The sequence below is a fragment of the Alternaria novae-zelandiae genome (assembly GCF_023758075.1).
Source record: "Alternaria novae-zelandiae strain BMP 2774 chromosome Unknown scaffold_5, whole genome shotgun sequence".
Taxonomy (NCBI): Eukaryota; Fungi; Ascomycota; class Dothideomycetes; order Pleosporales; family Pleosporaceae; genus Alternaria; species Alternaria novae-zelandiae.
The window spans coordinates 111121-139044 of NW_026056965.1; the positions used below are offsets into that span (position 1 = coordinate 111121).

At 52.9% G+C, this 27924-nt stretch overlaps 10 protein-coding genes across 10 annotated transcripts; 4 read left to right on the top strand and 6 right to left on the bottom strand.

Annotated features, from left to right (window-relative positions):
- Positions 1-553: 553 nt before the first annotated feature.
- J4E88_003081 (uncharacterized protein) lies at positions 554-2704 on the bottom strand (the record flags this gene model as incomplete). The annotated part of the gene is made up of 2 exons (XM_049396736.1): positions 554-2520; positions 2575-2704. The coding sequence occupies 2 exons, from the start codon at positions 2702-2704 to the stop codon at positions 554-556; spliced, it is 2097 nt and encodes a 698-aa protein (XP_049257078.1).
- Positions 2705-2902: 198 nt separating this feature from the next.
- On the top strand, positions 2903-4115 carry J4E88_003082 (uncharacterized protein; the record flags this gene model as incomplete). Its single annotated transcript, XM_049396737.1, has 3 exons — positions 2903-3117; positions 3170-3695; positions 3750-4115. 3 exons carry the CDS (start codon positions 2903-2905, stop codon positions 4113-4115), a joined length of 1107 nt encoding a protein of 368 aa, XP_049257079.1.
- A 1175-nt stretch (positions 4116-5290) lies between these two features.
- J4E88_003083 (uncharacterized protein) lies at positions 5291-9101 on the top strand (the record flags this gene model as incomplete). Its single annotated transcript, XM_049396738.1, has 3 exons — positions 5291-5426; positions 5584-8831; positions 8889-9101. 3 exons carry the CDS (start codon positions 5291-5293, stop codon positions 9099-9101), a joined length of 3597 nt encoding a protein of 1198 aa, XP_049257080.1.
- Positions 9102-9305: 204 nt separating this feature from the next.
- On the bottom strand, positions 9306-11355 carry J4E88_003084 (uncharacterized protein; the record flags this gene model as incomplete). Its single annotated transcript, XM_049396739.1, has 2 exons — positions 9306-10644; positions 11030-11355. The coding sequence occupies 2 exons, from the start codon at positions 11353-11355 to the stop codon at positions 9306-9308; spliced, it is 1665 nt and encodes a 554-aa protein (XP_049257081.1).
- Positions 11356-12818: 1463 nt separating this feature from the next.
- On the top strand, positions 12819-14412 carry J4E88_003085 (uncharacterized protein; the record flags this gene model as incomplete). Its single annotated transcript, XM_049396740.1, has 3 exons — positions 12819-12850; positions 13128-13956; positions 14005-14412. 3 exons carry the CDS (start codon positions 12819-12821, stop codon positions 14410-14412), a joined length of 1269 nt encoding a protein of 422 aa, XP_049257082.1.
- Positions 14413-18348: 3936 nt separating this feature from the next.
- J4E88_003086 (uncharacterized protein) lies at positions 18349-19730 on the bottom strand (the record flags this gene model as incomplete). The annotated part of the gene is made up of 2 exons (XM_049396741.1): positions 18349-19671; positions 19728-19730. The coding sequence occupies 2 exons, from the start codon at positions 19728-19730 to the stop codon at positions 18349-18351; spliced, it is 1326 nt and encodes a 441-aa protein (XP_049257083.1).
- A 439-nt stretch (positions 19731-20169) lies between these two features.
- J4E88_003087 (uncharacterized protein) lies at positions 20170-23883 on the bottom strand (the record flags this gene model as incomplete). Its single annotated transcript, XM_049396742.1, has 3 exons — positions 20170-20719; positions 20771-21071; positions 21120-23883. 3 exons carry the CDS (start codon positions 23881-23883, stop codon positions 20170-20172), a joined length of 3615 nt encoding a protein of 1204 aa, XP_049257084.1.
- Positions 23884-24255: 372 nt separating this feature from the next.
- Positions 24256-25448, bottom strand: RHP51 (RecA recombinase Rhp51; the record flags this gene model as incomplete). The annotated part of the gene is made up of 4 exons (XM_049396743.1): positions 24256-25076; positions 25124-25191; positions 25241-25320; positions 25371-25448. 4 exons carry the CDS (start codon positions 25446-25448, stop codon positions 24256-24258), a joined length of 1047 nt encoding a protein of 348 aa, XP_049257085.1.
- Positions 25449-25755: 307 nt separating this feature from the next.
- J4E88_003089 (uncharacterized protein) lies at positions 25756-26761 on the bottom strand (the record flags this gene model as incomplete). The annotated part of the gene is made up of 3 exons (XM_049396744.1): positions 25756-26098; positions 26154-26377; positions 26432-26761. 3 exons carry the CDS (start codon positions 26759-26761, stop codon positions 25756-25758), a joined length of 897 nt encoding a protein of 298 aa, XP_049257086.1.
- A 394-nt stretch (positions 26762-27155) lies between these two features.
- On the top strand, positions 27156-27866 carry J4E88_003090 (uncharacterized protein; the record flags this gene model as incomplete). Its single annotated transcript, XM_049396745.1, has 1 exon — positions 27156-27866. The coding sequence occupies one exon, from the start codon at positions 27156-27158 to the stop codon at positions 27864-27866; it is 711 nt and encodes a 236-aa protein (XP_049257087.1).
- Positions 27867-27924: the final 58 nt, after the last annotated feature.

The window sequence follows — 27924 nt, forward strand, 5'->3', positions numbered from 1 at the left end:
CAAGCTCAGGAGAGCAGGATTGGGAACGCCCCGGTGGTCGTCCGCTGGTCGCGATTCGATGCTAGGAGGCCCCTGAGGGCCTTCATTTCCACTGCCAAGCTCGAAGCGAGCGCTGGCGTCCGCTCTCGATAATCGATAATGCTGCGCGCGGCAACGAACCACCGGCAAACAAATCGCATGTGCAATGCGATGTACAATGTTTGGAGAGCTCGCTAAGGCAACGTGACCAGTAAGTACAGTGTAGAGCAGCCAACTGTTTAATACAGATCTGCTGCTGCGAGGAAGCGGCTAAGCGGCTGTGCTGTTCGCTTTAGCTCCATGGTAGTGACTTTGGATAGCTGCATCTGTTAGTCGCTCAGTTGTGGACGGCTAAGGCAGAAGCGCCACTAGAAAAACTTCAGCTGGTCCTTGTATACGATGTTACGAAGAGGTGGAAATTGACGGCAATGCCGAGTAAAAGTGGGTATCATTAAGTTCAAGTACATGTCTGGATAAGAGGTAAAGTATGATGGCTCGCGATGCTGACGCGGAAGCAGAAGTATGTTGTGCTTAATCATTTCTTCACAATGCGCAAGAGAGGAGCGATCCTCGCTCGTTTGCTCAGCCCGACACGGTATGGCACCTTGCCAGTGTTCGCTGGCGATGCAGTTGTAGGTTTTATTTTTCGTTCTGGAGTCTCTGACGCCGCAGCTGGAGAGGGTTTCGCTGGTGGTTTCGAATGGCTGGCAGTCGTGGTATCCGTAGCGTCTGGCGATTTCCCGTCATCGGTATCATTGCGTGTGAGTTTAGAGTCTTGCTCTATCTCCTCTGGATTGGACCCGGGCTCGGTCGTTTGTACAACTTCTTGTTGATGCTCTACTTCCACAGCTTGTTCTAATGGTTCTGGGTCAGGTTCTTTAGGCGAAGCAACAGGCGCGACCTTCTTGGGCCGACCGCGTGCCTTCTTCTTCGCAGGCGCGATCTCAGGCACGGTAGAGTCCGTCTCAGCAGGTTCGCTCTCGGCTGGATTTGATGTGGGCTTTTTGCGCTTTGCCTTCTTATTCGAGGCAGTGGTAGAGCTTGGGGGCTGCTTCGAAACGGCAAGTGGTGACTTCTTAGGTATCACTACCTGAACTTTCGTAGGCGAGCGCAAATCGGAAGTTGGAGTTTCTGTGAGGTCGATAGGCTCTGGTAGTATGGCATCATTCGCCACCGCAACATGAACCACATCCTGTGCAACGGCTTGCGTATCATCCCTCTGATACTGGTCTAGACTGCGCATAATATCTTGAATAGCCTCAGAGTCCATCGCCGGAGTTTCGTCGCTCTTGTTCATGACCGGCTTGGTCTTGGGTGGACTTGGTGGTGCAAGCTCGTCGTGGCCAACATTGTTAGTGACTAGCCAGTCGATGGTCTGTATGACGTCACCGTTGTTTTTCTTGAGGGCGCCAGAAGTCGTTGAAGGTGTAAATCCCATGTCGCAAATCTGCCGGACCTTTTCTGGTGTTGTAGGGTTGCTGGTATCGGCTGTAGCCGTCGTTTGTCGCCTTTTACTGACCTTTTTGGCCTTCTCGGGACGGACAGAATAGTCGATGGGCTGCTTCTCTTCAACCTTGAGCGATCTCGAGCGGCTGGGCCGTGGCTTGTATTGCTCCTTTGGCAGGCCAATATTCGCAAGATCGTCGTCGGAGCTGGCGACAGGCACTTGTGCGGATTTTGAACGACGAGGTGTCGTCTTGACTACCTTGTGTTCACCGCGCGGAGTCTTCTGTGGTGCAGTTGATGGTATATCCCAAATATCGGCAGAGCTGGCTTCAACTGGTGTCGCCTTTCGGTCGGCGTCACCGGCTCCATTACGGGAAAGTTCATTTCTCAAAGGGCTGCCTTTCAAAGGACCACCAGATCCGCGCCTGCTGCGTTGAGATGCGCTGTACTCATAGCCTCCCTGTGACGTCCGGACTGGCGTGGCTGACGGAGGATCATTTGAAGGGGGGTCACGATCAGATGATTCAGTCTGTTCCGTCGCGTCTGCCGGTGTGAACTTCATAAGATCTGACCAGGGTATTGAGGGCTCTGGTGGAGGTATGTAACGAGGTTGTTCACTGTCGATCTCTTGTCCTATCGTGAGTGGTGCATTGACAACATCGAGGATATGTTGCTGGGTCATAGTAGCGTTGGGAACGGTACTAGAAGGCTCAGGGAACATGGCCGGTTCGTGGAGGGCGTAGTTGTCGCGCATAGTTCCTTCTGGGAGCCATGGTACTTCTTGAGTTGATTCGAGGGCCGCGTCTGCTCGGCCCACAGGTGGAGCGTTGAACGATGGAGAACTACCGAAGATGGATTTCGGAGCCTTCCCATACGTGACGGGCCCTTTCTTAGCAGACACATCATTGAATGGTTTGAGCGGACTTGGATCAGCTGTGGTCTTTCTCTTCTTGTTTGGATGTTCAGGCAATGACACCGATGACTGAGGCTCTTCCTGGCTCGGCTGTGACTGGAGATGGTTCCGGTGCGCCTTTTCAATGGCTCGCTTCAGAGATTCTGGGCTGCATGTCAGCTCGGTCTGATGACATGATGCCGTGAACTCAGCCCTACCGGTGGATCCCGTGCCGTGGGTGTCATTGCTGAGTGGCTGTCCGGACGCGTCTGCGTGTTTGGGCGGCGGGAGGTCACCCTCGAGATCGCCGTCCGACTCCTCATCGGAATCCTGCACAATGCGCGACATCGTTGTTCCCGCCGTGTGTCTTTAGATAAATGCTTGGGTCGCAGAGGCGAGACTACCACTGAGTGGGGTGGGGATCTTTCCGGGTGACCGCGCCAAATCGCGTAATCACGAGACGAGCTGCTAGCGCGTTTCTGATATTCGGCAGGCACCATCAACTTTCTGGCAGTCGCATCCCCCACCACATATCGTTCCGCCAACATGGACAGGTTTGCGTCCAGTTCAAGCGATCGCGCAGATGCGTCTGGCAACCCCCGCTTCATATCGCAGGCCGCGACAGCAGAAGACTTGCTAAAGGCGCAAACTGTCGGCCTGGTCAACCTCGACGACTACCGCAAGCGACGCGCCGACGCGTTGGACAGGAAGGAGCGAGGTGACACCGCAATCAGTTCGGGCGAAAACACACCAACAGACGGGTAAGGACGGTCGTTTCCAATTGGGAAGTATCCGCTAATTTGCAAAGTACAGGGCATCGACGCCAAAACCCGTCTTCAAGAAGAAGCGCAAAGTAGGCGGGAAAGGCAAGCTGTCATTTGGCATAGACGAAGACGAAGACACCGAATCCAATGTTTCCAAGACGCCGACCCCGCGCGAAAGCACACCCGCAGACGCTTCTGCCCCGGAAGCAGAACCCAAAGTGTTCAAGAAGAAGCTGGGCGTAAACTCGAACATCGGCCTCAAACCCCGCGTCATGACCAAGACGGCTCTCCAACGCGAAGCGCAACAAGCAGAGCTTGCGCGACAAGACTTCATCGTCATGCGCGACGCAGTCAAGGCGACGGAAGTGGTAATACCATTCGTCTTTTACGATGGCACCAACGTACCAGGTGGACGATGCAGGATCAAGAAGGGCGAACAGATATGGCTGTTCCTAGACAAAGCTAGGAAGGTCGGCGCAGAGCTAGGCGTAGGCGGTGACAAGAGTCGAAGAGATTGGGCTAGGGTCAGCGTGGACGACTTGATGCTCGTGAGAGGTGAAGTTATCCTGCCACACGTGAGTATCAAATTTGGACACCACCTATCGACCTACCAACTAACACTGTGTCAGCACTACGAGATCTATCACTTCCTGTTCAACAGGGTCACCGGTTTCGACGGCCCCATCTTCGACTACTCGGCGCAACCCACCAAAGCCACCCCGAGCGCGACCGATGAAGACGCGGACGCAGATCCCGCTACCTACGATCCGCTTGCTCAGCCCCTTAAGAAGAAGAGCAAAGAGTCCAGCATACCAGATGAGGAACTCGAAGGTTACGGCGAAGACCCAGCGATAACCAAGGTTGTCGACAGGCGGTGGTATGAACGCAACAAACACATATTCCCGGCAAGCGCATGGACAGAGTACGCTCCAGACAAGGACCTGTCCAAGGTGCAGCGGAAGGATAACGAGGGCAACGCCTTCTTTTTTTCGTGAACCACCTGATGGTCCAGGAATAATCTCCAGGTCAGCCTAGGCCTGCTATTCGCCTAGTCCTTATCTTGGAAGCCCCGGCGCTCGATGGGTGGGCTAGCGGGAGGGGTCTACTGGCACGGGCGGGATCTGGAGAAGCCAGGTTCCCCAGAGCGGAGCGAGCTGCAGCACGACGCTTAAACGTGCCGTGTAGTCACTGAGGTATAATTGCGCGGAGAGCACATAGCCAGTATCAATGCAACCCCACCATCCACATTAATCAGTCTTCGATGCGGTGTGACCCGGATCAGCTACCGTGCCCCCATATGCACTTCCATGCACTGCTAATGACATGCATCCCGCCACGGAAGGTAGTCGCGTGTATGCTTACCCGTGTTGGCCCCGCGGTGCACCCGCGCCAGAGTCTTCACGATTGCTACCAGCACCATGCCCAGTTGTGTCGCGCTTCACACTCGCACAAGTTGCTCTATGCAGTGCCAAGAAGAAGCTTTTTCGCGTGCAATGTCCGTCGCGAGCCAAGCTGACAAACATACATGGTACACCGCCGTGACCCGCCGATGCGAGAGGCGCTGAAGCGTGACGCATTAGGATGTGATAATTGGGGCAGGGATCCACCGTTGAACCGAGACATTCAAAGCTTTGCAGCGACGGCGAGTATAAAGGCAGACGAGATTCTGCGCGCGCTGGCGGGAGTGACTGAACAAAGCGCTCCGTCGCCATACGTCATTGGGGATCACTGCGACGCACCAACCACGTCTCTTTTCATCTCAACGTCTTTCACTCACCCGTCCAGCTCCGCACCGATAACACTGACCAGCGATTCCGCCGCTCCAGTGTACTTCCCCTGCCTCGAGCTACGGCTTTCCCTACTTTTGACAGTCCGTTTAACCATGTTGCAGGCGCGCTTCTGTCGAGCTCCGTCTCCTCCAATGAGAATGGACGCCTCGAGCACACCCTAAAGATTCAACATTAACGCGTTGATTGCGCAGGTCGCATGGAATTGGCACTCTGGCTCTTGCCCTGTCGATCATTCAATACCTACCACTGCCTATATCTCGTTCCTTTTTCCGCCTCCGCTGCCTAGAGCTAGTCCTACATACGATTTAGAGCTACCCTCAAGCTCAATATTAAGCTCTACCCGGATCCAGTTGTCCACCGATTGTTGCTTCACCCTCAGGATGAAGTTCGGACACAACCTACCAAGGAACCAGGTCCCGGAATGGGCGGCGTCTTATATCAACTACAAGGGCCTCAAGAAGCTCATCAAGAACGCTGCTGAAGCTTCGAAAGATGGCTCGGCTCCAGATCTTGCTGGTACGTAGACATCAACTTTGCCAAGACTCATACCAAATACTCCATGGCTATGCTTCACCAAGCTGTTGTGGACATCTTGGAGTCGTCACGAGCGCGTCAAGACTATTGCGACTATTGAACTTCAAGTCGCTGAATACGTGGCTAACATTCACCCCAGAGTTCTTCTTCTCGCTCGATCGCAATCTCGAAGACGTCGACAACTTCTACAACCGCAAATACGCCGAAAACGCACGACGATTGAGGCTCCTACATGGCCGCTACGGACGAGTCGCACAATTGCCCGACGGCATCGACAAGGATGAAGCGCAGGATCTCATGGGTGCGCTGCTCGAGCTGCGCGGTTCAATGCGGAAGCTTCAATGGTATGGAGAGGTGAATCGTAGAGGCTTCATCAAGATCACAAAGAAGCTGGACAAGAAGATTGAGACAGTTTGTCTGCAGGAGCGCTACTTGGCGTCGAAGGTCAACCCAAAGCCTTTTGCGCATAACCTGCCTCTAAATCAGGATATGAAGGCAGTCAACGAGTGGCTATCAGGGTTGAGCGACATCAAGACGTTCGATGACACGGGCTCCTCCCATTCGGCGGCCTCTCTGGGCAGAGTTCCAGGTCGCTCGTTACACCTTCCCGCAGGCCTGCTCGACGCTGTGGATACGGCTATTCGGGGCGACAAGGTCGAAGATCTCAACCAGAAACTCACAGAAGCTGCTGCGAGCAATGGCATTTCGAGTGCTTCGTTCCAGCAAGTACTCCTGAACTTCCTGCAACGCGCCATCTCATGCCGGGCAAAGTCATGTATCGAGAGATTACTCAAGGACATTATCTCCCTAGATGAGGAAGACGACATCAACAAGCGCAATTGCATCCACCGACTTGTCATCAATATCGGCCGATCGAAGACTGGCGACACGTTTGGTGCTGATGGAACCCTTCTCCAGAGCTCTAGCGAGACGCGCAACTTCATTGTGCCTGCGACGGATCCCAATCGCCAACCTCGCCCTTGCACCACCACCGAAGAAGAGTCAACGCAATTACTCAGCGAGAACGATGAGTCGGTACGGTTACTCATCTACCTCCTCGATCAGCTCCAGGCTGAGCAACGCAACGCGCTCCAATCTCGCGACTCCTATGGCAGATTCCCGCTCCATTATGCTGCGCAATATGGATTTGTCGTCATTTGCCAGGTCGTTATGAAGCACATGCAAGACTGGGGCCAATTCGACGTCGCTCAGGGAATCGACTCCGCTTACTGGCAGGATGCTGAGGGTAACGCTCCTTTGCATCTCAGCGTAATGGGCGGACATCCGCTCACCACAAAAGCCCTCCTCGATGCGGAAAACTGGCGCGGTACCACAGAAGAACGCCTTACATCTCGTAAAACCATCGCGAGATCAGGGGCAGCCTTGACCCTAGCAACCCGGTCCAACTTCGTAGACATTGTCAAGCTCTTGGTCGAAGCGGGTGTGGACGTGAACTACCGGGATGAGGGCGGTGAGACCGCATTACACATGGCGGCACGCTACGGTTACGACGAGTGCGCCAAGGTCCTTTTGGGAGGATCCAGTGTGAATAAGGCGGAGGTCGATGTCGCCGAGAAGACATTCGCTTGGACGCCACTGTTTATTGCTGCTGTCGACGACCATCTCTCCATGGTGGAGATTCTTGCTGCGGCCGGAGCTGATCTCCAGAGGTGCGACAACTCTGGCTGGACAGCAAAGGAGCACGCCACGCTCCGTGGTCACATTGCGGTAGCGATCAGACTAGGGGAACTTGCTCCTGCGACAGAGCCGCCTCTTGTCGCGCCTAAGGATACGCGTATTGCTCGAGCTGGCTCGCCTACACAATCCTCCCTTGACGAGCGAAGGTCTAAGAATCTAAATCGGGACACCAATACGCCTGTTCAAAAGGCGCCCGAACCCGTGAAGACCTTTGGCCATCGTTACTTGACCAAAGAGACAATGATTCTTGTCAGCCTAGGTTCAATGGACGCCAGGAAAGATGTGCCCGCCGTGAAATTGGACGATATCCCTCTTGCCGATGCACACGCGACGCAACTCGATACCGCTCTGTCTGTGGTTGTTAATGCGTCTGGCGCAAACGGAGAACCCTCGGTCATTGACTTGCCCATCCAGGAAAACATTGCGACTGAGCCAATCACCTTCATGACCAGCGATGCCACTAAAGTCAAGCTACTTTTCGACATTATCCCAACATATGCGGGCTCTCAAGAGCGTGTAGTGGGACGAGCAGTGGCATTGCTGTCGACCATCAAGACCAGTATTGGATCTAAGCGCATCTCGCTCCAGGGAGACATGAAGGTACCAATCGTGGCTGCCTCAACACTTGACGTGATTGGCACCGTCAACTTCAACTTTTTGATCATTACGCCTTTCCACCACCCAAGCATGTCCATCACAGAACAGCACACGTATTGGAAGAAGATGGCCGCATCGACCATGGTCATCGGCCACCGCGGTCTAGGAAAGAACACCGCCTCACGCACGTCGCTACAACTTGGCGAGAACACGATTCAATCCTTCATTTCCGCTGCCAACTTGGGTGCCGAGTACGTGGAGTTCGACGTTCAGCTAACTAAGGACCATGTGCCGGTTATCTATCATGACTTCCTGGTCAGCGAGACTGGTATCGATGCACCCGTACATACGCTTACATTGGACCAATTCCTGCACATCGGCGAGGGCCAGAAGCCACGATCCTCTCGCGCTGGATCGCCAGAAACTGTGCCTGTCCTGAACGGTGCGAATGGCACAGACGACAAGCCCAACACCCGGAGACTCCGATCATACTCAGTCGATAACTCGAAACAGCGCAACATCCACACTGATCGTCAGAACGAGCTCGCGGAGCGAATGAAGTACACCCGCGACTTTATGAAGAAGGGCTTCAAGGGCAACAACCGTGGCACCTCCATTCAATCATCATTCACGACTCTAGACCGCATGTTCGACGAGCTGCCTGAATCCGTTGGGTTCAACGTCGAGTTCAAGTACCCTATGCTTTACGAGACTGAGGATGAGGAGATGGACCAGTACGCTGTTGAGCTGAACCAATTCGTCGATACAGTGCTGCAGAAGGTGTACGACAGGATGGGCCAACGGAACATTATCTTCTCATCTTTTAACCCCGATGTCTGCCTGATGCTATCCTTCAAGCAGCCCTCAATTCCCGTACTGTTCCTCACCGACGCGGGAACCTTGCCCGTGGGCGATGTGCGAGCAGCCAGTCTACAAGAAGGCATCCGCTTTGCTAGCCGTTGGAATCTGCTGGGAGTCGTCACCGCTGCTGAGCCCTTGGTCATGTGCCCGAGACTTGTCAAAGTGGTGAAGGAAAGCGGTTTGGTGTGCGTCTCGTATGGCATACTGAACAACGATCCTAAGAACGTCCTGGTAAGTCATACCCTCCCAAGCTTCTATTTACTGCAACATCATCTAACAGCAAAACAGCTCCAGCGAAACGAAGGCATCGACGCCGTCATCGTAGATAGCGTGCTGAAGGTCCGCCAAGGACTCCAAGCACCGCACCAAGACTCCACCAACGGCGTCGTCAACGGCGCGTCACTCGTCGTTCCGTCTGAATCGGTGCCTACGATTAAGCAGGCGGATGAAGTCTTGCAGAACGGCGCTGAGAGCAAGGCGGCCGCGAACGGAGTAGTGTGAGCTGCGGGGACGCACTTTCAACAATGGGTGGCTAGCGTTGGATTTCATAGATTTGAGCGTGTTTGATCCCTAGGTAGTCCCTCAACGGGCTTGGATTTGGTCCGTTTAATCGATTGTTCGCTCAGCACAACCATGTCATCCGTCATTGCTGTGCTCCTCGGTCCTTTCTCCCCAACATTTCGTACTGCCTACCTACCATCACAGCTAGGCAATTTGGGCCATTGCCCACTCGTCCAAACTGTCGTCACTATGACGACCCACGTCTCCATCCTCAAAATCCTCATCCTCCTCAGACCAATGGGTCCAACCATCCGGGCGTTCACTGTCACTATACGCACTGCTGTTCGTATAGCACGGCATCGAATAGCCGCCCGAGTCCTCGCTTTTAGCGTCACCAGCATCTTCCGGCCCATAGATATATCTTCCAACATGTAACAGCTTCTCGAATGATGTATAGCCCCATCTCGCTCTGTACTCGGGCAGGTTTCTGGCGAAGTCCATTTGGTAGTGTTTGTTGATGCGGGTGTAGCGGAGGAGGATGTGCGATTTGTAGTGTGCTTTTGGGTTGTAGCGGCCGTGGATGTAGATGTTTGTGGCTTTTTCCTGGAGGGGGGTGGGTGTCAGTGTGGCTCGTGGTGGGGTGCGCCTAGGAGAGCTACGAACCTTTTCCCACTCCTCTTTGCTGAGATGGAATAATGCCGGTGTCAAGTTCAGACGCATATAGATATCGGTCTCTTCATCCGAATCACTTTCAATGCCACTGTCTGTGCCATCGCCCCAATAGCGGTCCACGGCGCTGATCATTTCTTTTTCAAATTTAACTTCGACATTACACCCAGCGTGTATCATGTCATACACCGGTTTGCGTATTGTTTCCAGCACATTCATGAACCTGCGTTCGTAATCCCGCATGGCGGTAACGCCTTCTTGGGTGTGCTCATAGTAAGCGTTGGAGTACCCAGACATCTTGATAATGATGCGGAGCTTCAGCAACGAAGGCTCTCTCTTTCCTTTGAAGAGAGCAAATCCGGCTTCAAGCTTCTGGTACAGATCATTTAGGTTTCCTTTCTCCTGCGCTATACAGTTTTCCACGTATACATTCTCAATGAGTCGGCCATTGGCGTCTGCCCCTGCCTCTTTCACAAGACAGCCGCTGATCTTGTCATTGTTGATGCGAACATGCAGTTCTCGAGTGTGCATGTAGGGTTTAACGCCTAAGTGAAAGACGTCTTGAGTAAGGGTTTCTCTTAGAGTTTGGAATTTGGCGATGATGTACTGTTTGGAGTAGTAATACTCGGCTGCCTCGCGTGCGACTTCCTCACCAACGTAGACTTGGCTGTATATGCGCTGTGTCGATGGCACCTCGGCGTTTTTCAGTTGTTGGAAGTCGGGCACGCGGATCAAAAACGGCTCTTTGATGGCGTATCCGTAGACAATATCCCGTAGTTCGCGCGGCAACTTGGAATACATTCCGATGGCTAGGCGATGGCATGCCTGTCGCTCGACTTGGGACTTGGTCTGCCGCTTTTTGTAGTGAATCTTTCTGCATAGGCGTGAATACTCCGGAAGGCGGCAACGACGATGCAGGACTTGCAATACCTGGGTTGTTTGGTGGCCCCATTTCTCTGATGCGCATCATCGCCATGATTGCCCTTTGAAGGCATCACTGCGCTGTCTTTTGCTTTTGCTGCTTGCGAACAGTCCGGTTAATCGTGGTCGATGCCTACATACCTAGGTAGGCTCACGAGATGCGGTGTGTGCCACGTGCTTATGGTCCGTGCGTTGACGCGTCAAACAATTCGTCGGAGAGACGCAGGTTGACATTGCTAATCATCTACATGATCTTAAATATCTGGGCACGCGTTTCAGGGCTACGAGCAGACGAGTAAGTAATGTGCTCTCGTCTTCTGGTCCCTCATGGCTAATACCCCCATCGCTCCATGTCGTCATAGGAAGCTTCATAGTCTCCTTGGTTACTATCGTCATCGCTGTGGTAGTATGCCTGTTCATAATCATCCTCGTCATCCTCATCGTTCTCATCGTCGTCATCCCCCTCATCGTCCTCATCTTCTTCATTATCGTCGTTGTCCTCCTCGTCCTCCTCGTCGCTCCCATCATACGTGCTCGGTCCTGACGAAAACCCATTCTCGCATTCGCTATCATCTAGCTTCCAAAGCTGCCCGATGTGCACCAGTTTCCTGAATGAGCTGTATCCCCAGCGCTCTCTGAATTCAGGAAGCATGTTGGCGAACATCTCGCAGTATCGGCCCCCATTCCATAACTCTTGAATCATTCTCTGATTGTAGTGAATCCCGAGATAATCACCATGGTCATTCAGGCCATTGGCTCTCTCCTGTTTAAGAAAGTCAGTACGGTGGTTTTGGACTTTGTGTGCGTAATAGTGTGCATGCGAGGCTCATTACATACTTCCTCCCAATCCTTCTTACTTAGGTGGAACAATCCGACTAAAGGCCTTTGAAGAGGATCACCCCGCATGTCGGGCTGGTAACGAGGTTCCCTCTCCTCGTCCCATGTGATTATTACCCTGGCCCCAGCGTGTACTAAATCATATACAGGTTTGCGCATGTCTTCCAGAACGTTGAGAAAGCTGCGTTCGACGTCCAGCATAGCCATGTGCGACTCCGTGTCTGGTGAGTCCATATACGGATAAGATCCCAATTCTAACATGATGTGAACTTTCATGTGGGATATACGCTCAGCCTTTAACAAAAGCGCAAAGCTCGAATTGAAGGTCGTGTTAATATATGAATGGAGCTTCCATTCTAGATCAAGACTTTCTTCCCGCTCCCGGACAATGGCCGAGTCATTGCCATAGTTGGCCTTGTATCTGGGAGCGGTAACATCTTCGATGTTGATGGTGAGATGCAGTTGCGACAACCACTGGTATGGAAAGACGCGCTTATGGATTTTGTTATCCGTAAGCAACGCATTGAGTTGTCTAATGTCATAACACTCATAGTCACTCCGAGCACAGAGAAAAGTCGCAGCTTCAAAGGCGACTTTATCACCGACGTAGTCGGGGCTGAATATCCGCAAGAGTGGCTGAACGTAGAAATTCTTGCCGGTCTTACGGCCTTCGACGTCGACATTGCTACTGTCTGCCTCCTCGGAAAGGATGAGGTATATTTCGTCCCGTAAATCTCTCCCAAGCTTGTCGATAAAGGCTACCGCTAGACGACGGCAGGCTTGCTTCTCACGTTTGACTTCGGCATTCCAGGCTTTCTGGGGGATCCTTCTGCAATAGCGTGAACTTCAAGAAGATTTTGTTTGCACGTAGGTGGTAATACCTTGGGGGCTTAGCGGCCCGGTTCTCTCGCCGCCTACGACCAGGGCGACCAACCTTCGGAGGCATCGCTGCGGTTCAAGGCGCGCCTTGTTTGCTTTTTCCGTGTTTGACAGTAACTTCGGCGAATCTTTCACGCTGCGCGTTCGAGATGAGCGGGAGTAAGCGGTGTGTGGCATATGGTCTGTGCAGAGACAGGGGGGCGCGCGTCGACGCGTCAAACGATGATTGGAGGGAGAAGCCAACGTTGCTAGATACGTCACGCTACTCGGTGCCATCAATGCTTCGCTCTTCATCCTCGAAGGTACAAGCAACTATTGACAAGCCCAACAACTCCAGTATACAGCTCGCCCGGGTAGTTTGGAAGTTTTTGCATCGCGTCGACCCAGCGGAAGTTCAACAGTGCTCGCGCCATGGAGCGATATTCCTCCCAGTGGGATCCCGAGTGGGAGGCAGAGTACCCAGAGGAACATTCAGAGCTAGATTCACAGCTGGAGGCGGAGTACTCAGAAGACCTTTCAGAGTTTTCTTCAGTTTGGAATTCGGAGCTGGAGTTCTCAGAAGAACGTTCCGAGGGAGACCCAGATGGGTTAAACCCAGTACATAAGCGATGGAAATGGCGTCCAGTGCGCATGCTCCACAAGCGATTGAACATCAAAGAACCTTCTAAGTACAGCCACCTGCATACAAAACAGCGCCCACCCCGATTAACACTGTCACAGGGATCAACAAATCTTAAGAGCGAAGCGCGATCGCGAGCAAGTCCGTCAGATTGCGTCCAAACTATACGCTAAACTGCCCCGAGAGGTACGAGATGAAGTATACCGGTACATTGTTGCTGACTGCGAGACAATGTATTTTGGATCCGGTCTGGGTGGTCTTAGTACGGCATCTGATGAAGAATTTGTCACATCAGACTACAAGGTATTTTGCCCATCTTACGTGGGCTACGAGGTTGCACGCGAAGCGGCGGAATGCTACTATGCTACCAACGTTTTCGAGGTGGGCACTCAAGCCATCTCGCCAGATTGGGCTTCAAAACGTCCGGGCTTACCGCAGTTGATGCCGCTACTGGCAGAGGACTGTTTCAACCTGGGTGTACTGCCGTACAAGTTTATCCGGCAGATATACATCAGAATCGTAGTCACTGATATCTGCCCGAGAATGCCAATTGGATCCGAGGAACTCTTGTGGAGAGAACTATCGAATCTCGGTAATTTACACAGTGACCTAGAGTCTGCGCTTTCGCTCGTGGAACATAAAGCTAAGCTTGACGTTCGAGTTCAGATCTCGCCCGACGAACCTCGATGGTATGGGGAAGCAAGAACGGAGTGGAAAGACTCTGGGCTGGACGAGATGGAGATTTCGCAGCGTATCGGGTTCCTGAATGTGGAGCGTAGCGTTCTTAACGTGTTGGAGGCAATGAGAAAACCTCTTTACGATCTGAAATACGCTGGCTCTTCTATCACAATTATGTGCCAGACGATGTCGAGTGAGGATGATCGGAAGATGCAAGGACTATTTTACCTCACCGAAGAGGATTGGCAAAAGGTCAGTCTGCACATATCTCATGTGAGACCATGCTAACCATGACGAAAGGAGAAGGAAGAGCATACACTGCAATCGGGATACTATCGACCTTACCGAAACTTCATCGAACAAAGCATGCTAGCAGACGGTCCGCTCAGTTACAAAGAAGAATTTGCCAACAATCTACCTCAATTTAGGCGCAGGTGGGGCTATAAAGACTTCCAGAAATTCATGTCTCCTCCAGAAGACGATGGTTACTACGACGATGCGTATGAAGAAAGAGAAAGCGAGGACGAAGACGGAGACAGCGAGGACGAAGATGGAGACAGCGACGATGAATATGGAGGAAAGCAACCCAAACATGGAGCTAATTATCCGCCCCTGGAGATGTATCCTAGGGAGATGATGGAGCGCATACAAATGATGAAGCGCTTAGGGGGACCATCATGGGGTGTGCTACCCGAAGAGAGAGCGTAAATACGGGGTCGGGAGTATCGAAGAAACAATTGTCAAATACAGTCTTGTCAGGTTCGCGGCATTGCGCTCGTTCGCGCCAGGCAAGTCGGATTAGTTCTTCTCTACTAGAAAGTCAGTTCTTATCACGTGTCGTTCTGCATACGAAAGAAAAACCTTTGTGACAGCGAATAGCAGTCTTCAGGTAGCCGCGATTCCCAGTATCGGCGTTCTTCAACGTCGTTGTGATGAGGATAATCCTTATCGTGACTACTGTCGTCAGACGGTTCCGAGAGCCGATCAGACAATTCAGGGTACTCGTCAGACATCTCCGCTTGGCACCTGTATTCGTTCGAAGTGATCTTGCATGCAATTGAACAAGTGCTGAGTTGATGAGACGCGATATCTTGCGATGAGAGAGGAAGGTGCGTCAATCTAAGCACAACTCAAGGGGTGAGACAAAGATGTCCGTGCATCGATGCACGGGCGACTTCGGAATTGTTCCGCATGACGCGAGTTGGGTCGGATGTCACTGCGACACCGCCAATGTGGGCGCAGACCAGCCGCATCACTCCTACGAAACGCGTACCTTCGGCCTGACGTTCTCGCTAACATCAAAACCAGCATCTGCAGCCACCTTCCCAAAAAGAAAAAAAAACAGCTTCATGGCCGTCGGTCAGTGTTCCAGTAAAATATTTCGACAAGCGACCGATGAGCTTTTTTCTTCCAGGTCGTCCTCGAAGTCAGTCTGATCGAATGCATGAGAGCGATATGATCATGCGCCATATCAACTACCCCATATGTAAATCCAAAGAGAGCGCATGGCATGATTGCGTCTCGCCCAATGCGCTGTTGCACGTGAGCCTGCGAACCGGCTATAAAATTCGCACTTCGTTGCGACTTCCCTCATCAACAAACTTTCTCAATAATATTACCAAAATCGCTGGGTTCTTCGTCCATGGAGTGTCTCTGACCTTTTGGGCTCTTTCAAAATATGCGCGGTTCCAAGCGATGGGTCTTCGCAGTCTCCCCACTTCCCAAAAACGTACCCAAAATGCAAATGAGAACAAGTGGATGGCCTTCTGCGCTCTTCAAGGGCTCACAACCCTATAAACTTCCTAGCCCCATGTCTGCGCGACTTTGATGTATCAATCTACCGCAGTGTGATCTCTCGTCCCCTCATATCCACTATTGCACTTTGCGCTACCAAAAGACGTCTTCGCAAATTACATGAAGAGGACTGCTCTTCCACAAAAACCACTCTCCACAACAACCATGGTCGGCTCTTTCTTTCGCGTTTCCGAAACTGAACCAGATCAGTCCTATGAGAGCCCGCCTTCGGCGTCGACCTACTGCTCAAAGGATGCATTCCAAAACTCATGACCAGCGCCAGCTCTGCGTTGTCATTCTCCTAGTCGCTCGAGGTATAAATACCTCTTCTCTGCACTGTCTCTCATTCCCAAACACTCCTCGTTCCTTTCTCTACTCTCCAAAAGTCGCTGGGTCTGAGTCTGATGGAGAAGTTTGTCTGTTCTTCTGGAAACTGGCAGAGGAAGCATCCATGTCCTCTCCTGCTCTCTAAACTCAAAAACCTCGAGAAAAAGCTTGATGGCAGGAAATGGCCCACAAAAGCCCAAGCCGCTATTCAGATACGAACAAAAGAACAAGATGTGTAGCAGTCGCTGCAAATCGCGCAAGTCTCCATCTTTGCGAGCCGCCGTCTCAAAGTTGATGACTGTATTATCATGAGACAGGCCTTCTCCCTTACATCCAACATTCTACTCTCCGTTCTCAAAGCTATACGCAAAGTTTGGATGGCAGCACCCTTCTTCCTGTCTCATAATAGATGTTCAAAAGACAACATGAGTCTCGTTCTTCTCTTCTGCCCTTCCCAAAAGATCGAGCGGCTTAAGGGATGAAAGCGCGGTCGCGCGACGGAAAAACAGCCTGCGGGTACGAAAACACATGAAGAGAGGAGATGATGTGGGCAGCGTCTTCTTGGCTTGTCTATAAAACGATTCCTTCGGTCGCTGTGTCTCTCTTCCATCTTCATCCAGCATTTCTATCCCTCTTCCCAAAACTGGCACAGTCGCGATTCATGGAGAATTCTGCCTGCGTCTCAAAATCTACTACCAAGGCACCGATGTGTTCGCCTCTTCTTCCTCGCGTTCTCAAATTGTATCCGCAGTCCAGAAATGACACTGTCTTCCTTCCACAAAAATGGTACCTCAATATAAAAAAAGAAGACCAACGCTACGATGTATGCGCGCTGCCCGTGCGTCGCCCATCTATAAAAGCTTCGTCTGCGACGGCTCCTCTCTTCTTCTCTACATCCACACTTCTATTGTGGTTTTCCAAAAACAGTTTTCGTTTCGAATCATGGTGTTTGTGCCTCTTCTTCCAAAATCCACAGCTTGGGGGTTGTGATGAGAGCAGGACTCCGCCTCTTCTTTCCAAAAACTTTACATTGGTGAAGAATGGAGACTGCACCTGCTTTTCTCAAATTGCAGCCAGATGCACTTCATGAGTCTGCTCTCCAAAACCGACGCTACTCATTGGCATGATCAGCATTTCTCGTCCAGGAGCACCATGAGCGCACGAAAAGAAAGTCTACCAGCAGAACATGACCACGAACCTCGTGAGGCTCGACTATAAAACCTTCTGTCCACGGCTAGAGTACTCTTCCTTCAACACTGTGCCTTCCTCTTTCTCCGAAAATGTGGATGGACTGATGTATGAAGATTGTCTCTTCTTTCCAAAATATACGAAGATCATGACATGTTCTGTCCTCCTCGTCCAGCCACCGCGAGGAGCTTCTCTTACCAAAATTCTCCGAGCGACATGGTGATGTGGACGCCGCTCCCTCCGCCTCAGCACATAAAAGCCCCCCTGTGGTTGCGAAACTACTCTTCCTACATCCTCCACCTTTCTCCTCTTTTACCAAAAGCATAAAGCCAGGTCACTATGGAGATTGTGCCGCTCTTCCAAAAACCGAGGTTCAAAATCTTCATGTGTTCCGGCCTTCTCCGCGAGCCACACCAAACATACCGAAACATTATCAAAAGCTCCACGCTCCACCAAAAGAACGTCGCGCATGTGCCATGTGTGAGCGCCCTCGTCCTCGCTCTACTATAAAAACCTCTCTCGACACGCCTTCTTCCTTCTTCTTTATCCACCACTTTCCTCCTCTTTCTCCAAAAGCTGCAAGTGAAAAGCGATGGAGACGGCGGCTCCTTCCCAAAAGATCGCAAAAACAGCCACATGTGTTCGGTCTTGCCCTCTCTTCCTCTTTTGTCGAAACACAAAAGAGCCCGCAGAGCTTGACATGCGAGCATCGATTTCCAAAAAGCAGAGAAATAGAAGTGATGAGGTCGAAAAACTCGAATAGAGCCTGTAAATGATTGTCTGAGTGGGTGCTGTGTTGCGTTATCGAAATGATGGCGCAACATCGGACATGACAGACGGCATTGAGAAGAGAGATGACCATGGGATATAAAAGTTGCGAACTTTCACGCTATGGTCTGATTCCTTCTTCCTTCTCTTGTACACCAGAACAGCCGACGCACCCGAAGGTGAAGAGCGGGTTCATGATGTGCCGAAAAGAAGCAAAGAAAAGAACGATGTCTGGACTTCCGTTCTGACTGTTCTTTCAGCTCGCGAGCGTTGCCGAGTGCAAAGGCGGTGGTGATGATCATCATCATCACGCAACTCAAGTACCCGAAAGCGCGAAGAGTACCTCGCTGATCGTAGGAGTGTATTCCATAGGGTATACCGTACTATCACCTTACTACCATCCCATCTTGATCAACAATCGCAACCGCCGTGAACATCCATCATACTCATAAGTCAAAACGCCATATCGCTATGCAAACCACCATTACACCCCTCCTCCACCCATCCATCACCCACACCCCTCTGCCTCCCTCTCTGCTTCCTTCCTCCCCTCCCCATCCTCCCCCATCACAGTCTTCCAACCCCCATCCTAACCCCCCAATCCCCCCGATTAAACCTCTTCAAATCACCTCCCGCCCTCTTAAACCTCTTCATCTCCCATCGTTCCTTCTTTTCAAACTCCTCCGTCGCGTGTCTCTTGCGTACATCCGCTTTACTAACCCCACTGACACTCCCATTACTCTTCCCAACCGAACCAGCCATACCAACCCCAGCGTCATGCACCACCATAGCATCTTCCCAACTAAACGAAAACTCTCTGAAGAGGGGGTGAGTTTGGTTATTGGGTTGGATGGCGGCGAAGGGGTTTTGTGTTGAGAATTTGAGGAGGTCGGGGGTCTCGGTGTCGGGTTGTGTTGTTGCTGCTGTTCCACACATCGTAGTAGCAGGATCGGGGTGTGGATTGCGTTTCGACGTCACAGTCGTGAACGGATCTGTATCCTCTCCGTTCTCCTTCTCGTTCGGCGTAGAAACAGGCGGTGTACTTCCCCCCGGCACAGCAAAGATGCGTTTCGGCGGTGGGGAGTCAAGCTGCATTCCATCGCCCAAGCCCTTAATCCCAAAGATATTACCCTGTCTCCTCGACTCGGGCACCTTGCTCCTCCTCGTCCTATCACCATCCCTCCGCTCAGTCACCGCATCGTCCTCAGTCCCACTCTCCGCATCCTGCGTCCCGCCCCTCCTGCTCCTCGTATTCTCCTCATCCTCACTCTTCATGCGCGTGAGTTTAGGTCCTGACGGCGTAACTTTAACCCGCTCTGTTTCTTTGCCTTTTGAATGTGGTTTCGCGATGGGTTGGTCTAGTTCCGTGGTTTTATCTTCACCTCGCATCTGCGCCTCCCTAACATCCCCCTCAATCTCCCTCGGCACACTCGCATGGATATCCGTCATAAGTCTCGCCCTCCTACAATACCCCTCCCAGTCCTCCGTGGCCAGTTTCCCGGCTGCTTCATTCAGCGCACTCGCCGGATTCGGCTGAATCAACAAACAAGATATCGTTACCAGGACATCCCTCAACTTGAGACTACTACTCCAGTCCCGTTTCAGCGTCTCCACGCACACCGCCCCCGTCGCCTCATCAATATTCGGATGCCATAACCGTGTGCGGAACTGCGCTGTGGGCGGTGCGGTGGGGTACGTGGGTGGGATGTCGAGGTGGAGGCGCCAGACGCCGGATGCGTAGGGTGTGCCGACAGGACCGGCGAGGAGGATGTCGAGGGAGGTGAGGTCTGACGAGTCGTCGGACCCCGGTGGGAAGAGGTAGTTTGGGGGCAGGCCGGCGGTGTGGAGGGAGCCGTGGTCTGCGGCGAGGCGGCGGAGGGACTTTGAGTTCTGGATGTTTGGGTTAGTGGAGGGACGCGCTGGCAGGGTAAGAGAGCGGGTGGTACCATGGCTGCGGAGGTTATTTAGGATTGTTGTATGTAGTTGGTGAGGTAATTAGGATAAGGACGAGAAGTTATTGCGCCATGATCGGAGGCGTGAGGATCTGAAGGGGCGGTTGATGGCTGCTGTCTTCCAGCGGCTGCAACGCACCTACCTTGAGGTTCGCGACGTCCCGCATCTGCACGCGTTCTAGCGCGTCATTGCATCTCACTCTCACCTGATCACTTCGTTCATCAATCACAGGACAAACACTGCCGAAACACAGACTGCAATCAACATAGCCATCATTCGCTCAAGATCTGGATTCTCATAATAACATCTAGCCACTCCACGATCCAATTCGGACCCAGCCAGATGCAAATCTACATAACCCCCACCCCCCCATCCATTTCTCAATCCCGCAAAGCCGCAAAGCCGCCAAAGAACGCCGCGCTATAACACCAAGCCCTACAAGATATCCATATCATCCACCGGATCCACAAAAGGAAACTGCCCACTCTCAATCGCCGCGACTCTGTCCAATTCCGCCTGATACTCCTTCCTCAGGGTATCCAGGGTGATGATCTGCCGTCTAAGCAGCTTCTTGCCCTGACCGATGCCCCACTGCGGCGGGCCTCCAGTCGCTTCTATGCGCTGCTCAGCCAATATATAGGCGTCTTCTTTGCTGACGGATGAGAGTGTGTTGATGATCATGAGGTAGCACTGTGTTAGGGACTCGTCGGCTGGGTCGTGGATCTTGGTTGATGTTGTCTTGAGACGCTGGAGGCGCTCGTGGAGGATCGACGCGGCGCCGCGGAAGTTGTTGCGGGAGATGCGGAATGAGTAGAGGATCTGGTGGTAGGGCGGTCCAGATGCGATGTTGAGTGTCTTCTGGCAGAGGGATGTGAGGATGTTGTCCACCGAATCTGTTAGTCCGACGAAGGGGAACTTGAGGAGCTCGGTTGTTTGCGATTGGGCTACCATGGATGTGATGAGTGTCTGCAGGTCGGCGAGTTTCCTGGAAAATAGTCAGTGTACGAAGTTGTGTGGAAGCTGTTCTTCGACTTACAAGGCCGTGTCCCGATGCCTGATCAGCGCACCGTATGCATCCTGGAATCTTGATGTCTGTATGGAAGCGGTGAACAGCCGTTGAAGCAGATCTGTCTTCAGTTCTACGTCTTCCTGACCCATCAAAGATCGCAGCCCCAGCTTCGCAAAGTCGGCAACGTAGGAGTACGCTTTGGCCTTTTCGAACAGACCAATTACATGACCGTAATAGTGCGCCAGGCCTTCGGAGAACGAGTTTCGCTCCACCTCAGATATGAGGTTTGCCTTGTCTTCCTCCGCCACGTCAAACATGGGACCGAGAGCTGCAGAAATTAGTATCTTCGTGGCAGAATTGCATGTCAAAGACTTACCCAGATAGTATGCAGGCTTCTGGAAGCACACAGAAGCCAGCTCTTTGTTGCCCAGTGCAAGGTACAGTCGTCCCTTCAAATACGACGCCCAGTGGCCTTCCGTGAGAAACTTGGAAAAATCCTTGGCGAGCTCGTACTCTTGCTGATACAAGAGTATCCCCATCATATCCTCTACAGCGTTTTCAAAGTCGTGTTCTTCGAAGATGAATGACAACCAGCCGCGACTCCAGTGGGTAAGTAGACCTGCCTTCGGGTCTTTTGGTAGTGGCACCTCAAAGGCACGACTTCCGTAGATTCCCTCGAGGACCGTCTGGGTGATGGGTAACTTCATACCAGTCTTGTATGTCTCGCTCAACATGCGATTAAGATTGTCGGATGCAAGGCCAGTTCCAGTCTGGTGAGACCACACTGTACGGGCCAGCCAAGAAACGACCATGCAGTCCTTATACCGCAGTAGAAGCTCAGCAAACACCTCAGACGCATCCCACTCGTCATGTGTCTCTCCCTCTAGCTCAATGAACATGAACAGTAGCAGGACAAGCAGATCAAGCAAAGCATTGTGGTCGTTCTCCAAAGTCTCCTTGGAAACGCACGACAACGCACTCAGCCCGTATCGTGCAATTTGCTTTCTCGACTGAGGCCTGCCGTCGTGTTCGTAGTCCAGTTTCCTAATGGCACGGAGGAAAGTCTCGGTACCCAGGTCCTTGACTTCCATGCCGAGCTCTTCAACAAGAGTGGTTACATCTTCGTCAGTCACATGCTGAGAAAGCTCGCTGTTGCCTTCGATCCACTCCATGCGATCCAAGATCGTGATGTTCCGGCTCTGAAGTAGGTCCATTTCCATGTGGCGTTGGACCTTTTGCTGGACAAAGTACGGTAGTCGTTGGCGGAAGGAAGCTGCGGCATTCAGTAGGCGTGCCACGTCGCGAGATTCCGATGTATCCAGAGTTTGCCGTAGAGGTTTGCTCAGGGTACGCGAGCCTGAGATCACTGCTGCATTTAGTGTAGTTACTTCCGACTCGCTGCAGTTCCTGATCGCAGAGATGTGGTCGCTCAACACTAGCCACGGCCTGTCAGTAGCCCGGTCGTAACTGAGTGACAACGATTCTCCCCTCCGCTTGTGCAAGTCTTTCACCAAGCCGTAGTATGCCTGCCACTCCGCTGTTAGGTCTTTGCTGAAGTCTTCGCTATGACCGCGTTCAATGGCGAGGGCGACAAGCGTGGCAACCAGACGTTCTTTCAGTGACCCTTTGTGAACTCGATTTGACCGGTGCCGTATCCCCTCCAAGCCTCTCCTGTATATGCGCAACGCGGTTTCTAATGTCGCGATCGAAAATCGGCCTGGGTAGAACAGGAACTCGAACCACTCATTCGAGAGATCTTGTTCTGGCTCCAACTCCCGCTCGCTTGGATTCGCGGGATTGACCTTCAGTGCCTCGACGGTCAGAGGACCCGAGTCAACAGACACCCAATCACTCTTCCAGGTTTGTGATCGTTGTTCGGCGTAGTCGGTGAGATCGAATTTGAGGGAGTAGACTTTGCTGCTTGGACCTGACCTGGCGCGTATCCAGATCTCTGAGCCCCTCCAGGTGTTAGGCCCTGGTATGATGTGAAACTCCTCTAGCGTCCATACAGTCGTGTTCATAAGTTCGTCGATCGGTGGAATGAGCTCTGAGTCTTGCGCAGCGTCGTAGAATCCGTGTTCTTGGTCGTCTGCATCCCTCACGCCCCAGAACTTGAACTGATGCTGCTTTGGCGAGTACGTAACGACGTGGTATAATGCGCCTCCTACCCCGCCTGGGATGTTCACAACAGCCATCAGCATCGACTGCGAGGGTCCAATGGAGTATGAGCCATGGGACTTCTCCATGGCGAAGTCGTCAGCACCCAGGAGGTCGATGTGCGCGCCTGGCTTGCCTGACGCAATGTTCCACGCTCTGATCGAGTGGTCCAGGCATACTGAGAGGATGTGTTTGTTGTCTGGTGATATCGCGACGGCAGCCGCGGCTGATACAGCAAAGTCTGCGTTCTCGAAGCGAACGGTGGGCTGCGCTTTCCACGAGAGAAGACCACGCACCGACCAATTGCTCTGCTGGTACCGCGATCCATCCCAAGTGTTGTTGGCCTTGTCCCAGATCAAGCGACAGATGGCCCCGTCGTCAAGCGTGACTAGCAGTTCGTCTGCGCTCGCGGCGGCCAATCGGTAGGGTATGCGCCCGCTGAAGAGCGCTGGCTCAAACCTCTTGCACCACGTCTCCGAATCCTGCTCCGAGGCTGCGGGGTTGGCGAAGAAGTCGCGATGCAGGGTGATCGTGTAGAGCTCGTTGCCCGTGGTGATTGCAAAGACGGTCAATGCATCGCGGTCGGCGGGCTCAGCGAAAGCCACGCAGAAGGGGCGGATTGGGGCGGGGAATTGGAAGAGGAGCGTCAGGTTTGCTTCGAGCTTGTCGGTGTAGTCGTGATCGAAGTCGGTCGCCTGGATCTCGAGCATCTTCCTGTTGTCCAGCACCCGCCAGAGGAAGCTGCGCGGGTAGGCATGGTGCTGCCGAAAGTACATGGACCCATCTGTAGCTAGATGGCGCCTTGTGAAGTCTTCCTCGTCCTTATCCGCGTAGGATTCTGTGATTACACTGCGCTTTACGCTGGAGCGTGTGCTGAAGGGAGAATGCGACGGGATCGAAAATGCGATGGTCGAGCCAGGGTAGGCGGGCTCAATGTTCAAGCGCGCCTCTTTGTAGAGACACGTGCCTCCATGTTGGACCATGGTGCTCGCATGCGAAGGGGGTTCGGCTGTCGTTGCGGGGGCTGAGAGGTTTTGGCGCGCGTTTGGGGTCGAGTTGCGGCGGTCGCGCGGAGGTGAAGCTCACGAAAACAATCGTTGCGCGACGATGGATGCGCGAAGCTGGCTGGTGCACGGACGCTTTGTCCATCACCGCAGACTACCCTGAACGCAACCCACTTATCTCACTCCCCACATGGTATGGCCATTCAATCCCAAGATAGACCAGACAGTACTGATAGACAGAGTGCGCATTCATTCAGGTAATGTATTAGGATATCATACGGCTGCATAAACGTAAATCGTGTAAAACCAAAAGCTCTAGATCGCCACGGCTCCCTGGCACCTCGCACCTCATCACCTATTGTTCCTCTCCTCCAGGTCCTTCTCCTTGGGGTCACCAATACCGTCTTCATTGATCGCGAACAAGCAATCGCTCTCTGGCAGACACGGACTGTCGTAGATCTTGCACACACGCGTCTCTCCCCTACCCTTTCTCAGACTGAGACGAGTCGTACTTGCGTGTGCAATGATGTTTCCTCCGATAGGCTTCTTGGGGTCTGGGTTGAACATGGCACTTGGTCCACCGTCCACTTGCGCGACAACTTGGTTCGTGATTACAACGGCGATACCAAACTCGTCCGCAAGCCGTTGTAGCGTGCGCATAAACTTGGCCAAATGCGTTTGCCTGGCAGAAAGCTCTCCACGTCCAGCGAAATCTGTACGGTATAGTGCGGTGGCGGAATCGACAACGAGCAACGAGAACCGTGTCTCCGTCATCATCTGTGCGGCCTGGTTGAGCAGCTCCAACTGATGATCCGAATTGTATGCGCGCGCATAAGCGACATTGTCCAGAACTTCTTCGCCTGAGAGTCCGAATCGATTTGCGACAGCCAGACATCGGACTGGGCGGAAGGTGCCCTCAGTGTCGATGTATAGACATTTGCCCTCACCACCACCCATGTCGAACGGCAGCTGGCAGGTAACGGCTAGGGTATGGCAGATCTGACTCTTTCCCGTTCGGAACTCGCCAAATATCTCCGTTATGGAGCCTGTCTCAATTCCACCTGCCAAAAGTGTGTCCAGTTGTTTTGAGCCGGTCGTGATGGAGATCAATTCGCTGCGGCGGGAGTGCATCTCGGTAGCCGTGGTAAAGCCCATGGGGACGAGTTTGGATGCTATGGAAGTAAGCAACAGGCGATGGAGCAGGGTCATTGCTACGTACCCTCTGCAAGTAACTTCGATGCCTTTTGTTCCGAAATGCCCTTTATTTGTTCGAGCGCTCGCCGTGGTCTGCCTGGCGTCAGTGGCGGGGCCAATTCCTATGCAATGGTCTACATACGTATAGGCAATCGACTCTACGGTGTTGAAGCCGCCTTCGACGATCAACTTGATATCGCGTGCAGTCAACCCGTTGACTCCCTGGGGTCTTGTCAGTGTCTGTCGCGCGCCCAAAGACCGAGAAAGCCTACCTCAAGCGCAGACACGGGAGTGGGGGCTCCGGGGCCACCCATGGTGCTGTCCTCGAATTGCTCTTCTTCGGCGCTCATCTTGACGGATTAAAGACGCTAAATTTTATGGAAAGGTGGTTGTAAGGGATTTGTGAATGTGCTGTGCAGAAGGGAAGGATGAGTGGCGAGCGGGAATCTAGATCAGGCGCGTCTCGCAAGCGCCAAAACGCGAGATCACATGACGAATCGCCACGCAACCCCGGAACAGGCTCCAACGCTCATTCCCGACTTTACTCCGCAGCATCACACACGCACCACGCACTGGGCAGCTCAAGATCATATGTTGTCATCGATTTGTTCATTCATGGTATCATTGTACGTAAAGCCATCGGTCTTCTCAAAAGACCTACTCGTCATCGCCAAAGAAGACCTTGACCGGCAGCCAAGAGTCACCGCAGACCTTGAAGCGCTCAGGCAGCGCGTTGATCTCCTTCATCTCCTCGTCGGTCAGCTCCCAGCCATCAAGCTGGAAGTTACCCATGATGCGGGATGCTGTGACAGACTTGGGGATGACGCTGGAGCCGCGCTGGAGACCCCACATGAGCAGGACTTGCTGGACGGACTTGCCCTTGTTGTCGGCGAGCTTCTTGAGCTTCTCGTTCTTGTAAAGGGGAGAGTCGGTTGAGCCGAGGCAGGAGTAGGCGGTGGCGTGGATGCCCTTCTCCTTGAGGTAGTCGAGGAGCTTGGGTCTGGCGTCACTGTTAATTTACGTGCACATGGACAAGCCATTGGTGATCAACTTACGAAGGGTTGTTGGGGTGGAGCTCGATCTGGTTGACAGCGGGTGTGATCTTGGTGCGCGAGTCGGCGAACAGCTTCTCGAGGTTCTGGATGGCGAAGTTGGAGACACCAATGTTCTTCACGCGGCCAGACTCGGGGAGCTTCTGCATCTCAGCCCATGTGTCCTTGAAGTCCCAGTCGGGGTAGTGCTTCTTGAGGTCATCGGGGTCGGTCGATGAGGGCCAGTGCTGGAGGTTGGTAAGTATTTCGTCTTGTGGGAAATTGGACCTTCATAAACATACCATGAGGTAAAGGTCAACGTAGTCAAGTCCAAGGTCCTTCAGAGAGGTGTTGATGCCCTCTTCGACGCGCTTGTGCCATGGGTTGTCAAGCTTGGTAGTAACCCAGATCTGCTCACGGGGAACACCAGAGTCCTTGATACCCTGGCCGACCTCCTTCTCGTTGCCATAGGCAAGCGCGGTGTCGATGTGGCGGTATCCTCCCTCGAGAGCGGCCTTGACGGCCTCACGAACCTCACCAGGCTTTGATTGCCATGTGCCGAGACCGACAGCGGGGATCTTTGCGCCAGTGTTGAGCGTGAAGTGCTCCTTAGTCCAGTTCTTGGGTGCCATTCTTGCTAGAGTACGAATCATAAATTGAAAGATAAAAGTTTGGGATGTAGGAGGATGGGAAAGTGGCAGGAAGCGCAAACTTTTGAATGGTGAGCTGAGCGAGGGGCACAGCCGACGCGTTGTGTACCCCTCCTACGTCAGGGCCAACATTCACCCATTGCATCGCTATCTCCACCGAGCAACTTTAAGCACCGGCATAAAACCTCCACGTATCACGTCGCGATTTGCCCGCGGGTGAGGTTAAACTGGTGGGGTGTGGAGAACGATCCACCTGTCGCTAGTGCCCATGAGGAAGCCGGAACAGTTTCTACTTCTTTGCCTTTCTGCCGTTCAACTCCTGCATCCACTGCACCGCCCTCAGCATCCTGCGCTAGCCGTATAAGTGTGGACCGCAATGTCTTCAGGATTCGTCAGTGGCGGCAAAGCGGGTGAAGAAGTCGAGCGCGATGACGAATGGAAAAAGGCCCAGCAAGAGATTGAGGATGCCCGGCGCGCCAAAGCCGACTTAGCGAAGCAACAGGATGGAAAGAGCCTCTTCGAAGTTTTACAAGCCAACAAAGACAAAAAACAGGCCGAGTTTGAAGAAAAGGCGCGATACAAGCTGCATGTTGCTCTAGATGATGAGGAAGCCGACTATCTGGATTCCGTCTTGGAAAAGAAGCGCCAGGAGGAGCTCAACGTGAAGAAGGAGACTTTCGAACAACTAGATTTGTTCCGCAGGCAAAGGGAAGAAGCCGAGAGGAAAGCGAAAGATCTTGAAGAAGAGAGTTCAGAAGCGCCCAAAGATGAGGATGCTCCGCAATGGGCAGCAGTTGGGCGGAAGAGGAAGAAGGGAGCTGAAGGTGGTCTGTTGAAGGGTGTGAAGCTGAGGAAGTCGAGTTCCGTACCTGAGGCGAAGAAATCTGTGGACGAAGGAAAGGCGACCGCACAGGCTGAGAGCGTCAAGACAAACGCGTCATCTACCGCAACGAGTGCCAACGGCTCGAAGAGTCCTGCGACAACGTCCGTAAACACAACCAAGCCACCAGCAGGGCAATCGACATCCAAACCGGCAAACACACTTTCGCTCGGCCTGGGATATGCATCATCAGACGACGAGGACTGAGTCGTCTCAGCACCCGACAGCCACCTTTCAAGGGCAGCGCATACAGCTCGAACGAGCG